This window comes from Octopus sinensis, linkage group LG25 (genome assembly GCF_006345805.1).
Source record: "Octopus sinensis linkage group LG25, ASM634580v1, whole genome shotgun sequence".
Lineage (NCBI taxonomy): Eukaryota > Metazoa > Mollusca > Cephalopoda > Octopoda > Octopodidae > Octopus > Octopus sinensis.
The window spans coordinates 2,157,781-2,172,780 of record NC_043021.1 but is presented as its reverse complement, the minus strand read 5'-3'; the positions used below and the strand labels follow the sequence as shown (position 1 = coordinate 2,172,780).

The 15,000-nt window shown below is 41.8% G+C and overlaps 1 protein-coding gene and 1 long non-coding RNA gene across 2 annotated transcripts in view; both read left to right on the top strand.

Moving 5' to 3' along the window:
- Positions 1-3,255, top strand: part of LOC118767867 — a 22,219-nt gene extending 18,964 nt beyond the window's left edge. The window contains exons 2-4 of the long non-coding RNA XR_005003773.1: positions 102-111; positions 3,105-3,106; positions 3,245-3,255. This is a non-coding gene — a long non-coding RNA (uncharacterized LOC118767867). The remainder of the gene's footprint in view (positions 1-101; positions 112-3,104; positions 3,107-3,244) is intronic.
- A 1,290-nt stretch (positions 3,256-4,545) lies between these two features.
- LOC115224292 (aladin) overlaps positions 4,546-15,000 on the top strand; it is a 24,233-nt gene continuing 13,778 nt past the window's right edge. The window contains exons 1-7 of the mRNA XM_029795118.2: positions 4,546-4,681; positions 7,188-7,299; positions 9,050-9,168; positions 10,619-10,671; positions 11,757-11,845; positions 13,765-13,811; positions 14,229-14,387. Of these exons, the coding sequence (XP_029650978.1) occupies positions 7,189-7,299; positions 9,050-9,168; positions 10,619-10,671; positions 11,757-11,845; positions 13,765-13,811; positions 14,229-14,387 (578 nt within the window). The 5' untranslated portion in view covers positions 4,546-4,681; position 7,188. The remainder of the gene's footprint in view (positions 4,682-7,187; positions 7,300-9,049; positions 9,169-10,618; positions 10,672-11,756; positions 11,846-13,764; positions 13,812-14,228; positions 14,388-15,000) is intronic.

Genomic DNA, 15,000 nt, shown 5'->3' with positions numbered 1-15,000 from the left:
GGGCGGACAAACACAGACACACAAAAACACGTGCGTGCGTGCTCACACACACACACACATATACACACACACATACACACATATACACACACACACGACAGGCTTCTTTCAGTTTCGTCTACCAAATCCACTCACAAGGCTTTGGTCGGCCCGAGACTATAGTAGAAGACACTTGCCCAAAGTGCCACGTAGTGGGACTGAACCCAGAACCATGTGGTTGGTAAGCAAGCTACTTACCACACGGCCACTCCTCTGTGTGTGTGTGTGTGGTGTGTGTGTGTGTGTGTGTGTGTGTGTGTGTCTCTGTCTCTCTTTGTGTTAGTGTTTGATCTCCACCACCACCACCACCCGACTAACGGTGTTGATTTGCTTATGTCCTTGTAACTTAAGGCTTCGGCAAAAAGTGACGGATGGAACAAGTACCAGACTTTTAAACAAACTTTACTCCCTTCAAAGCTGTGTCATAGCCTGGTTACGGTCCCAAAACTGAGAAAAATAACTTACACACACACACACACACACACACACGGACACAATTAGAAAACTTGTCTCTATTGTCTGGTTTATCTCCCTTGTTTCGCCTTCCTCCTGAATGTAAGGGAGATAATCGTTGGGTAAATTCAATGCAAAATAGAAATTTTTCTTTTCTTTTTGACGAAAACATTGAATCAAGTCTGCAAAACGATTTTTGTTTCTTTAAAAACTCCTAGTCACCTTATAAAATGTCTCCAAACTGTATACGTGTTGGTGATTATATATTTATTAATTCGTTATTTGCTATGCAACCAATATTAGTTTGAAATAGCATTCTGTAAATATTAACGGACAGGGGTTGGACAAAATAATGGAAACACCTTAAAATTTCAAACAAATTTATTTTAATATGGGGTAGGACCTCTGGCAGTAATTACAGCTTGAATTCTACTCGTACAAAGTTTGAATTGTTTCCAAAGGACTTTTTTAAAATCCATTTTTCAGTTCAAACAGTCTCCAGTTCTTGTAGTGATGATGGTGGAGGATATCGACTCCTTACTTGTATTATTGAACATAAATGTTCAATAATATTGAGATCTGGGGACTGTGGTGGCCAGATAAGATGTTCAACTTCGCTAGAATGTTCCTCGTGCCATTCAGTAACAACTTTAGCTGTGTGAATTGGTGCATTATCATCCTGAAAGATTGCGTTTCCCTCCGGAAACAGTTCTGCAACAATAGGATGAATTTGATCAGATAAAATGCTTAAATAGTCTTGACTATTAATTCTGCCATGAAGGGAAACCATTGGGTTGGTGGATTTCCAAGATATAGCTCCCCCCACCACCATCCCCAGATCATCACAGATCCTCCATGTTTAACAGTTGGAATAAGTCAGTCTGGGTAAAAAGCTTCTTTTGACTGTCTCCACATATATACTCGGCCGGTGGTCAGAAATGAGGTAAAGGATAACTCTTCTGAGAAAATAACATTCTTCCACTGCTCTAGAGACCAATTCTGTAGGATTTTACTCCACTTTAAACGCTTTGCAACATTTGTTTTTGAAAGTAGTGGTTTTCTGATTGTAGCCCTCCCATGAAATCCGGTTTTATGCAGCTCCTGGCGAACAGTTTTTGTGGAAACTGGGTTCCCGAGGTGGTCATTAAGCTCTACAGTAATTTTGGGAGCTGTACTTTTGTGATCCTTTCTAACAATTTGCGTAAGAGTCTGACGGTCCCTATCTGAAAGTTTTCGTTTTCTTCCAGAGTTTTGTTTCGACGAGGAGGTTTTCCTTCCTTCTAAAAGGCTGTCATTATATATATATATATACTCACACACACACACACACACATATATATGACAAGACAACAAAAAGATGAAAGAGACCTCGATATTATGTAAATAGAGGAATTTATCTGTAAATATAATACGTGACAATTATTCGGTAGCCATGGTAAAGCTCCGAGTTTCATATGTCGGGGAGGAAAGCCACGCCGGCATCTCTTCAGTTATCGGGCCATCAAAAAAAAAATGCTATGAAAATGACCGTTAAAACAAAGGGAAATTACTGTGTGATTGACCATTATTACGACAAAAGAGCTATTAGAATGACCGCTAAGTAAGGGGAGTGAGTAAAGGTAAGGGAGTAAAAATATTCATAGTAATAGCGTAAGCGCGCGTGTCCATACATACACATGCGCGCCCGCACACCTACGTACATGCCCCTATATGTATAAACGCAATGATAATTGAAATTTTGAAAAATAATTCTTGTGTGTCAGTATGTATGTATGTATGTTCGCTCACCAATTAAAAAAAAATTTTTTTCAAATTGAAATCTGAGGTAATCATAATCTACGCCATCAGAAATGTATTGGCAAAAAATTTCGTTTAAAAATGTTAATTTTTCTGGAAGTTATGAGGAAACAAAATCCGTGGATCGGACACACTTGTAATAGGTTGTGAGCATTAGCATGTTTATTGTCACGAATATTCCATAACTAGTTGTAATGTAAACAGAACGAACAATAACGATGGATCTAGGTCCGTGTGACTCGACCTGGTGTTGGTGGCGCCTCGTTGTCTGGGAAATTGAATAAGAATTGTTAGCGACACCAGTTGCAACTGATCTCTCGATGCTTAGAAATAGCGGCTCAAACTGGAGAAACTTGCTCATCTCTTAGCTACACACATATTGTCGAGTAACGTTTCTCTAGAGATCCTTCAAAGGAATCCCAGTTTGACCGCTTGATCCAACACTAACCCTTCAACGTTTAATCCGGCCATATCTAGCCGAAATATTCTACCTGTTTTATGTTAAATCTGACCAGATCCAACCTAGGAGGGAGTGGCTGTGTGGTAGCTTGCTTACCAGCCACAGGGTTCCGGGTTCAGTCCCACTGCATGGCACCTTGGGCAAGTGTCTTCTACTATAGCCTCGGGCCGACCAAGGCCTTGTGAGTGGATATGGTAGACGGAAACTGAAAGAAGCCCGTCGTATACATGTATATATATATAGATAACATTGCAGGTAGAACTGTACTGTTGATGAGGTTGGCGCGGGTGGTCCTGTCCAACCTTCCCTTATGTCATGTTATATGGCTGTGAAACATGGGCTACAACAAAGAGAGAAGTGCAGAGACTGGTAACGGCTCAAAGAGCCATGGAAAGGTCAATGCTTGGTATCTCGCTGAGAGAGCACATCAGTAGCGAGATCATCAGAAAGAAGTCCGGCGTGAGAGATATCATCGCAGAGTATACACGCAACAAGTTTAGATGGGCTGGACACGTCACCCCGGCTCACCGATAATCGGTGGACCCGCGCAGTTGTCGAGTGGTACCCGCGCGAGCGGAAACGACCACTCGGAAGGCCTCCACGACGGTGGAGTTACGATTTCAGGAGGACGATTGGGATCACGTGGATGAGAAAGGCGCGATCCAGGGAGGAGTGGACAGCGTGCTGTGACCAGCGGTGTCAAATAGACGCCTGATGGACTGGTCGGTCAAGGTGATCAAGGTGATATATATAAACAGAGACGAGAGTGTAAAGAAAAAGACTATCTACAGCTGGGAGAACTCACAAAACTGGGAAGTTCAGTGTCTCTTACGGGATAAAGTAGGAAACCCTGGCTGATGATGGGATCAGAAACAAACATGCAGTCATTCTTACATCTAGATTCAGAGACCCCTCGGAACAAACTGAGGACATCGAAACGGAGGGGAATCTGATTTGTTGGGCAATTTCTTCTTCGACTGTACAGTGGGTCTCAACCGGGGTCCATATAAGATTTTGGGGGTCCGTGCAACAAAATAGTAAATTGGGGATCCACAATAGTCTTTTAATGACCCTTGAAAAAGTTGGTATGTATTGCAAGAAACAGCTAGGGTCCTTTCTCTAACATTTTACGTAGTTTAACCTACAGAAGTTAAAGGGTGAAAAACAAATAGGATTTTTGAAAGACGTTTCCATAAAACCAGTTTTAAACATCGAACGGCTATGGGGTCCACCAGAATAAAATATATAATCAAAGGGTCCGGGTCTGTGTGGCATCAGGTGTCTGGAGAAGATGCTGTCCGAGTAAAGAAGGATTACAAAGCTTGGCTTGAAACAAGTCTTCCGGTTTTACCCTGAGATACGAATATTTGCAGCAGAGACAGTAAAAAACATCCAAGGATTAATTATGGGAGGACTTTTGGCGGCAAAGCTGGACTAATTTTATGTGTTAAATCGAAAGCTCGCTCTTTAAATAAAAAATAAAAAATAATAAAGAATTATAAATAATTTTATTAATAACACATTGCAGTTATAATTTTATTGATAACGCAGTTAAATAAATAAAAATAAAAATGAAAGCAATTGCAGCGTGGAAGGTGTTTATAAGCCATTTAAGAAACACACAAAAACCGTTAGATTCACTTCAAACATTTAAATTTAATTTGTCAAAATATTTTCGTCGCTTTGAGACCGAGACCTGTTCACTGACAAAGCTTCGTGCTGTACAACAAAAGCAATAACCCCGGTTTAAATTTATTTCTTCTTTCGATAGAACGATTCTGCTGAAGACCCGCATTCGTTAGTGGTCTCCAGATCAGCAGCAAAACCACACCCGGCGGGACTCGCTCTTTAAATTCCGTTCCTCGCAGACTTTCCCATTTTCTTCACGTTTCAACATCAAATTCGAAACCCGGAATTATTTTTGGTATACTGGTAAGTTTGTGCTCTTCTTTAATTGTATCAGACTTTCGCGGATTTGTGTTCGTTTCGAAACGATTATTAAATACAACAGAACACAGTTAAATCGTTTCTACAGAATTTGCTTTTTAAAATTACCTCCTTTATTGATTGCTGTTTTTTTTAGCCCTAGGCCAACCGAATCGGCCTAAATACATAGGATTTGGTGATATCAAAGACACTCTGGCCGTGTAATTGCTGTTATTTTCAAAGGCACACAGGACTCAGGACGACACTGTTCCATATATCCTTTGTTAAGACAGTAGTGTGCGAGTTGACGGAGATTTGGCTGTTATTTCTAGCATGTCACTCGACTCTGTAGTACAGGCATGGGCAACCGTTTCCGAGAAGCGAGCCGCATGAGACACAGCTCATTATTAGGCGGGCCGCACTAACAGAAAAAGAGTTTTAAGGTAATTTCAATGACTTGTTTTCCTCGTGAAATTTAGGTGTGGTATTCAGAAAGTCCCGCGGGCCGCAGTTTGCTAATGACCGACATAGTAGCTTCTATATATTTTTTGTTTGGTGTCGAATGAGGCAAAAGTAAAGAATATGTACACCTAGTGTTTAGGGGTTAGGATTAGGGCTAGGGTTTTTGTTACGCCGAAAACGGGTGGTGTACCTATTCTTTACCTCCATCATCGAATGATAGATTTTTTTCCCTACATGTTTCTATGCGACATGGTTCTGCTTCGAAATCGGCGAACGAGATCGATAGAATAAGTACCAGGCTTTAAAACAAATTCTATTGGGTCATCCCATAAATAATGCGGTTTTTTCAATTGCATGAACTAAAAGTCGGAGTGGGAGCGGGAAAAAACTACCCGAATCAACTTGTTATAAAAGCAGGTAGTAATTTTACCTTGTATTTATTTTTAGGGCAAACTTTGAAGAGTGCAGTTCGATGCTAACAGTTATTTTTTCAAGGCTATAATGGAAGTGACAAAGGAGCATATTTGACATATTTTGCTTTATGAGTTCAATAAAGGCAACAACACAACGGAACGTGCGAGGAATATTAATGCAGTATATGGGGATTGGACAATAAGCGTAAGCCAGGGTTAACAGTGGTTCCAGAAATTCTGAGCTGGAAACTAGAGCCTAGGAGACGAGCCTCACCCTGGAAGATCTGTAGAGCTTGATGAGGACACCCTGCAAACCCTGGTCAAACAAAATCCCATCGTAACTGTTGAGGAACTAGCACAGAAGCTTGGATTTTGTCATTCAACCATTGAATGACACTTGTGTGCCATTGGAAAATGACCATCTTTCGTTTCAACGTGAAAGGTATTCTTCCATCACCCATGTACAGTGGGGATGACATTCCAAATGCCGGAGCAGTTTGAATGGGAAATGATGCTCCACCCACCATATTTGCTGGGCATTCGAGCAAGATCGTTACCAACGTCGCCTTACTGGCACCTGTGCCGGTGGCATGTGTAAAAGATTCGAGCGAGGTCCTTGCCAGTACTGCTTCACTGATGGCACGTAAAAGCACCCACTACACTCTCGGAGTGGTTGGCATTAGGAAGGGCATCCAGCTGTAGAAACTCTGCCAGATCAGATTGGAGCCTGGTGCAGCCATCTGGTTCGCCAGCCCTCAGTCAAATCGTCCAACCCATGCTGGCATGGAAAGCGGACGTTAACATACCTTTGTCACCATTGTCTCTCCCCTCTTTGCTTTTCCAACAGGGGGTAGCCAAATATTGCCTCTGCTGCAAGATGCACTTGTAGATCTATTCAATTTCACGGCCAGATTTTTTAATTAAATTTTTTTAACTAAACACTTTGAAACTTCAGATACTGGTAGAATGTGTCACATAGAACAGGGTTTACTCTTAACAAAATTTCATATAGAGTTATCCAAAGCCTTGTGGACAGCTTGTCAGACACTATATGAATACAAAATTTTTAAATATCTATGTCGCAGAGGTGAGGAAATGCTGAGAACACGAGGAATGCGAAAAAGGCGTCAATGAGGATGAGTTATCTCTCCTTAATCAGAACCTTTGATTCCAGGTTTTGTTTCCATTCCTGGAATCTCTTCTCCAATTCTGCTGAAGATTCTGCAGTAAGAGCAAGGTCACCCAGTTTTAAATTCCTCTGTTATGGCCTGGAGGACTATAATGAATAAGAGTGGGCTGAGAATTGAGCCCTGGTGAACATGTATATATATATATATCATCATCATCGTTTAACGTCCGCTTTCCATGCTAGCATGGGTTGGACGGTTCAACTGGGGTCTGGCAAGCCCGAAGGCTGCACCAGGCCAGTCAGTTCTGGCAGTGTTTCTACAGCTGGATGCCCTTCCTAACGCCAACCACTCCGAGAGTGTAGTGGGTGATTTTATGTGCCACCGACACAGGTGCCAGACGAGGCTACACACACACACACACACACATGTATGAAACTGCTATATTTGTTTGTTGTATGTGACACTGAAAGTGTGGGTGATAATGGTTTGATCTCTCTCTCTCTACAGAATGCAGGACCTGTTGAACTTCCCTCCAGTTCCAGATCGAGACTTTATTACTCTTGGAGAGAGAAATGGAGATATTGTCCATGTTCCGGCTGACAGATATGAAGAGACTAAAGTAAGTAGCACTGATGGAATGGTAAACCGTTCTCTTTCTATATTTTTTCTAGCACCTCTGTTATGTGTAGGTGGTGGGGGAGCATTCTCCTTTGTTCTTTTTTCTTGCAAAGTGCAGGCATGGCTGTGTGGTAACAAGTGGGCTTCCCAACTATATGGTCTTGGATTCAGTCCCACTGCATGGCACTTTATGTCAGTGTCTTTTACTATTGCACTGGGCTGATTAAAGCCTTGCGAGTGGATTTGGCAGAAGGGCAGACGGAAACTGAAAGGAGCCTGTTGTGTGTGTGTAAATAAGCACACATAGACACACATGCATATTTACACACACATATATACATACACACACATATACATATATATATATATATAAATATATACATACGCACATGTACACACATACATATATTTGGCCAAAAGTAAGTCATTGTACTTAGCCTTTGCTGACCTGGAGAAAGCTTTCCTGAGTTCCCCACTCCGTTATGTGGTGGTCACTAAGGAAGTTAGGAGCAGAGGAGTGGCTTGTTAGAGCTGTACAAGCCATGTACAGTGGTGCTGTCAGTAAGGTGAGAGTCGGCCATGAATACAGTGATGAATACAGTGTACAGGTAGGGGTTCATCAGGGCTCAGTTCTCAGCCCATTTTTATTTATTATAGTCCCCCAGGCCATTAACAGAGGGATTCAAAACTGGGTGCCCATAGGAACTGCTATATGCTGATGACCTTGCTCTTAATGCAGAATCTTTAGCAGAATTGGAGAAGAAATTCCAGGTATGGAAGCAAAACCTGGAATCAAAGGGTCTTAAAGTTAACCTAGCAAAGACCAAAGTTGTTAGTAACAAAGAAGATAAAACTCTCTTTCTGTCAGGTAAATGGCCCCTTCTCAATATGTAGGAAAGGAGTTGGAAGAAATTCCATTTGCTGCACCCAGGGTAAACTATGGACACACAAGAGGTGCAGTGGAATCACAGGTAGATTAACAGATAAAGTAGTCTTTGTATATGGCAGGCTTCTTTCAGTTTCCATCTATCAAATCCACTCAGAACACTTTGTATAGCAGAAGACACTTGTGCGAAGTGTCGAGTAGTGGGACTGAACCTGAAGCTCTGTGGTTGGGAAACAGACTTCTTACCACATGACTACACCTGTGTTTACTGTAGGGGAAAAAAACTGCAAAATTTACTGAATTGTTGGCTGTCCATGAAAATGCTTGAAGCAAACCTTGTTGTAGTATGAGAGTATGTCTGTGGTTATGAAGCTTGTTTCTCAGCCGCGTGGATTCAGGCTCTGTGCCATTTTGCGACACCTTGGGGAAAGAGTCTTCTATTATAGCGTGTGAGACTGCCCAAAGCCTTGTGAGTAGATTTGGTAGATGGAAACTAAAAGAAACAAGTCATATTGACACACGTGTGTGTGTGTGTGTTGCTGTCTATTTGCTCTGACATCATGTGATAGTTGTAAATGAGTGTCACTGTCTTGCAAGCGGTGTCCTTGGTTTCCAATCTGCCATGAAAACATGTCTGGGCTTGGGGAAACGGGCGAGGGTTGGTGACAGGAAGGGCATGTGTCTGGCCACGGAAAATCCTCAACTATTTCCATCTCACCTACGTCTGTAAACATGACAGGAGTCAGCTCTGTTTGTTATATTGTTTAAAAAATAATTAATTGCCTTCCAAAATCTAATTCTCTTTTTGTTAAGAGCTTTGAATTCATATTATGAATGAATCATCCTTTTTTTATTTTTTTTACAGCTGCCTGGTTACCCAGACGTCAGCCTGTCAAAGGATTTCCTTAGAGTTTCCCAAGAAAATTCAGCACCTCTGTTCCTAGCACATGAAGAAACCCTTTGCAAGAAAGCACTAAATGCTTGGTAAAGTACATTTATATCTGTCTGTGTGTTATTGAAACATTTATTTGTTGTATAGTCCTGGTCCAGTAGACCTAAGTTAAATCTGGCCCAATGGAACTAAGTTACCCCTTGTCCATTAGGCTTAAGTTAGCCCTTATCTAGCTGATATAAATTAGCCTTGTCCAGCAGACCCATGTTGGCCCTGCTCCAGTGAACCCAAGTTGGCCCTGGTCTCGTGGACCAAGTTGGCTCTGGTCTAGTGGGGGCCAAGTTGGCCCTGGTCCAGCGGACCCGAGTTGGCCCTGGCCCAGCGGACCCGAGTTGGCCCTGGCCCAGCGGACCCGAGCTGGCCCTGGCCCAGCGGACCCAAGTTGGCCCTGGCCCAGCGGACCTGAGTTAGTTCTTATCAGGCAGACTTAAAATTGTCTTTTTCATGTCATTTCCCTGCTCTCATCCTCAGATAAAATTTGTGACCGAGTAAATGCCCTTCCTTGGCGTTAGGAAGGGCATCCAGTCGTAGAAACATTGCCAGATCAGACTGGGCCTGGTACAGCCTTCTGGCTTCCCAGACCCCAGTTGCACCATGGAAAGCAGACGCTAAACGATGATGATGATGATGATGATGATAACACGATGTTAGAAACTTCTGATATGAAATTGACCGATTTTTCAGGACAAAGTGGACAAATGACCCCATAATTCCTCCCTAAAATCACTGCTCAAAGTTGTTGCTTTAATCTATATCTTTCTCTCTACCCCCCGCCCCACACACACACATGTATATGTAGGTACAGGTGTGGATTACTTGCTAACTGCATGGTTCCAGGTTCAGTCCCACTGTGTGGCACCTTGGGCAAGTGTCTTCTGCTATAGCACCAAGCCAACAAAAGCCTTGTGAGTAGATTTGGTAGATGGAAATTGAAAGAAGTCTGTCGTGTACATATATTGATATAAGTACCCGTTGAACACTGGGGGGGATGTAATTGACTAGCCACCTCCCCTCAAAATTTCAGGCCTTGTGCTTATTGTAGAAAGGATTATCATCTACTATAATAATACTCTTGTGTATTTCTCCGTCACAACATATGAATGAGAAAGGATGGGGTGATGGATGAATAAGGAAGGAAGGGGTGATGGCAAACTTGGTAGTGGGATGATGGAAGTTCTACAGTGAAAAAAAAATCAAACAGCGTTTCAACTCTGCATGAGTATATGTGTGTGTGTATGTAAAAGGGAGGTATGTGAATGTTTGTGTGTGTGTGCAATGGAAGTAGGATGGTGAGCATTCAATGCTGAAAAGAAAAATCAAACAGTGTTTCAACTCTGTGTTAGTATGTGTGTATAAGGGAAGTATGTGAATGTTTGTATGTGCGATTATTATGTACCTTATTTATATATAAAATACTACAATTCGCCTTCAATTTTGACGGCAGAGGGCCAGTTACTTATTATAATTTTTTGTTATTTCCAGGTATGAAACTGGCTTATCAGAAGCGTTGGCTGTCCTGAACAGAGATGATGGAGGTGAGTAAGGTCTTTCCTAGAATATAAGCATGTCCTTGTATCTACCGATATTTGTCTATTCACCTACCCTTCCAGTCATCCATCCACTCACCCATCCAGCTATGACCATCCATGTAGAACCTCCTTCACCCATACACACACACACACAAAGTAAAGTGGCTGAGTTCCTTTCGAGTGTTGGGCCTCATGGAGGCAGTGACCGAGACCTTTGGCATTATGTCGTGCTTGAGAAGAAGACCCATCAAGCTGAGCAAAATCACAGTCGTGGCAGATATTGGTGTCACGCAAATGGCACAGGTGTCAGTGGCACATATAAGCACCCATTACACTCTCGGAGTGGTTGGCATTAGGAAGGGCATCCAGCCGTAGAAAACCATGCTAAATCTGAGTGGAGTCTGGTGCAGCCTTCCAACATGCCAGCCCAATCAAATCATTCAACCCATGCCAGCATGGACAACGGATGATGATGGGGAAAAGCTGCAACCTGGACCGGCAAACAGGCAAATCCCATACATTGAGCTTGTGTGTTCAATAATGTCTACAACACTTAATACTGTTTTTAATTAATATTTGAATTTATTCTCATGTACCGTAAATCCTTAAGTATAATCAGATGCTTTTACGTATGTATATATATATATAATAGACCTTTATATAAATAAATAACATGAAATACACGAAGGGACGAACAAAAAAACAAACGGGTCATTCAAAGCCTTCATTCTTCAGTCAGAAACTGATCCCTCATCGCAGATTTCGGCTGTTTAATTCTGAGATCCGCTCTGAATCAGCCAGCACAGAAGGAAAGAATGAAACGCAACAGAGCGAACATGAAACAAAAAATCTTTTTGGGGACAGTAACGATTAAAAACATGGATGACACAGGCGCCCTACGGCTTTGAGACAAACAGAGAGACACAAAAACAATATCAACAGCGTGGAAAAAATTACCTTTTCGGTGATGAGACACATGTAGTTGAACAAGCGGCCGATGGAAACGAGGCAGCAAGTTGCAAGAGGATAAGAATATATATATATATTGTTTTGTGCGAACTTTTCCAATTCCTTATTTTTATTTTCTTCAGCTCCATCTCTGGTGTCTGCTGTTGCGAGTGGAATCCTGACGGTTATACGCTGGGCTAAATCTATTCACCCCTTAATCAGTAAATTAACTGTGAGTATGGATCAGAATCTCTGTTGGTCATTTAGTTTTGATATCTTTGTTGGAAAATTTACCTTTTTTTGTTTGTTTATGCTTAACCTGGACCAGGTCCAAATTCCTAGGACATGCACATATACATCGTCATCATTTTAAATGTTTCCATGCTTGCACGGATCAGACAGAACTTGTTGAGCAGATTTTCTATGCCTGGATGCCTTTCCTGCCAACCCTCATCTGTTTCTGAGCAGGGTAGGTAATATTTCCCCGAGGGTAGACAGGTTTTTCTGGAAGACTGGACACAATGCCACTTGCATGGTGATGTGTTTTTTTACAGCCATCCCGTGATGTCAAAATAAGGCCACATGCACTTGCATGCACATACAGTACAAACATGTACTCCCACACAAAGAAGTACATTATATAATATATATATATATATATATATAATAGACCTTTATATAATAAATAACATGAAATACACGAAGGGACGAACAAAAAAACAAACGGGTCATTCAAAGCCTTCATTCTTCAGTCAGAAACTGATCCCTCATCGCAGATTTCGGCTGTTTAATTCTGAGATCCGCTCTGAATCAGCCAGCCACAGAAGGAAAGAATGAAACGCAACAGAGACGAACATGAAACAAAAAATCTTTTTTGGGGACAGTAACGATTAAAAACATGGATGACACAGGCGCCCTACGGCTTTGAGACAAACAGAGAGACACAAAAACAATATCAACAGCGTGGAAAAAATTACCTTTCGGTGATGAGACACATGTAGTTGAACAAGCGCCGATGGAAACGAGGCAGCAAGTTGCAAGAGGATAGATATATATATATTGTTTTGTGCGAACTTTTCCAATTCCTTATTTTTATTTTCTTCAGCTCCATCTCTGGTGTCTGCTGTTGCGAGTGGAATCCTGACGGTTATACGCTGGTAAATTATTCTATTCACCCCTTAATCAGTAAATTAACTGTGAGTATGGATCAGAATCTCTGTTGGTCATTTAGTTTTGATATCTTTGTTGGAAAATTTACCTTTTTTTGTTTGTTTATGCTTAACCTGGACCAGGTCCAAATTCCTAGGACATGCACATATACATCGTCATCATTTTAAATGTTTCCATGCTTGCACGGATCAGACAGAACTTGTTGAGGCAGATTTTCTATGCCTGGATGCCTTTCCTGTCACCAACCCTCATCTGTTTCTGAGCAGGGTAATATTTCCCCGAGGTTAGACAGGTTTTTCTGGAAGACTGGACACAATGCCACTTGCATGGTGATGTTGTTTCTTTTACAGCCATCCCGTGATGTCAAAATAAGGCCACATGTACATGCATGCACATACATGTACAAACATGTACTCCCACACAAAGAAGTACATTATATATATATATATATATATATATAGGTGTAGGCGTGGCTGTGTGGTAAGAAGCTTGCTTACCAACCACATGGTTCCTGGTTCAGTTCCACTGCGTGGCATCTTGGGCAAGTGTCTTCTACTATAGACTCAGGCCAACCAAAGCCTTCTGAATGGATTTGGTAGACGGAAACTGAAAGAAGCCCATCGTATATGTGTGTGTGTGTTTGTCCCCCAGCATCACTTTACAACTGATGCTGGTGTGTTCACATCCCTGTAACTTAGCATTTCGGCAAAAGAGACCAATAGAATAAGTACTAGATTAACAAAGAATAAGTCCCGGGGTCGATTTGCTCGACTAAAGGCGGTGCTCCAGCGCGGCTGCGGTCAAATGACTGAAACAAGGGTAAAAGAATACTTTAGAGTAGATTGTGGTTGCATAACTTTTGTGCCTACAAGTCATTCTGAAAAGGAGAAAAAGGAATCCAACTCTTTTCAGTTTTATGAAATAAATCTCCATTTTTTTTTTTTTCTGACAAGAAATTTATTTTCTTTCTCTTCGTTTCAGCTGTCCACTGATGACATCATCAATCAGTATTCCTCACCCACAAACTGGTAAGTATCTACTGCACCCCACCTCTCTTCTCTCCCCTTCTCTCCTCTCCCACATCTTGCTTTCCTGCCTCCTCTCTCACCCACTTCTTGCTCTCCCTTCTCTGTCCCCCTCCTCTTTGTCCTCTTCTCTCTCTCCTTTCTCTTTCTCTCTTCTCTCCCCTCCTCTCCCTCTACCTCCCTCCCTCCGCTCTCTCCTCTCCTCTCCCCCTTCTCTCTCTCCTCTCTCACCATCCTCTCCCCCTCCATCCTCTCTTATGCTCCTCCCCCTCCCAATTTTTTCCATTCTCCATTACCATGATAACCACCTCAGCACCATACTACCACCACCCTCACCACAATACATTTTGTATCCAACTGACATTAACACTTTATGTAAATTTCCATTGTAATTGATTCTGTCTGTTTGTCTTTCTGCAGGTCTCCTGGAATTATCTGTTCATTTGCATGGCACCCACATGCCCTCAAGTTTGCTTACGCACTCATAGACGACTCTGTCAAAGTCCACACGGGTGGTATGTCGCTGGTTCCCATCTTGAGGACCAAGTTACAGAAGAACGTCATAGACCTTGCTTGGCAGTAAGTTTTACAATTAGCCCCTCCCGGCCTATCCAGACCTCCACTCTATCCTTTATCAAATGTTGAATTTAGCTTAATTTATTTGTCTAAAGCTACGCCATGCTGATGATTTCAAAAAGGGACGAAATAGCACTATACATGGTTACCAATGACTAGAATCTTTAAAAAATTTTATTTGTAGAAAAAAAGTAAATATATATGCTCTGTAATTTCTTTCTAAATTCTTTGATGTAAAGTTCAAACCTGTATAATTATATATATATATATAAAGTGTATGGCTCAGTAATTAGAGCGTTGGGTGAGCAAGACACTTTATTTCACGTTGCTCCAGTTCCCTCAGCTGTAGAAAATGAGCTGTGATGTCACTGGTGCCAAGCTGTATCGGCCTTTGCCTTTCCTTTGGACAACATTGGTGGCATGGAGAGGGGAGGCTGGTATGCTTGACTGATTGCTGCTCTTCCACAAAAAACAACCTTGTGCCCCAGAGAGGAAAGTTCTAGGTGCAATCATGGTTTTGTGACTGAAGGGGGTTTTCCTTCTCATAAATATATATATATATATATATATAACACATAATCCGAACATGGTCGATGCCAGTGCTCCCTGACTGGCT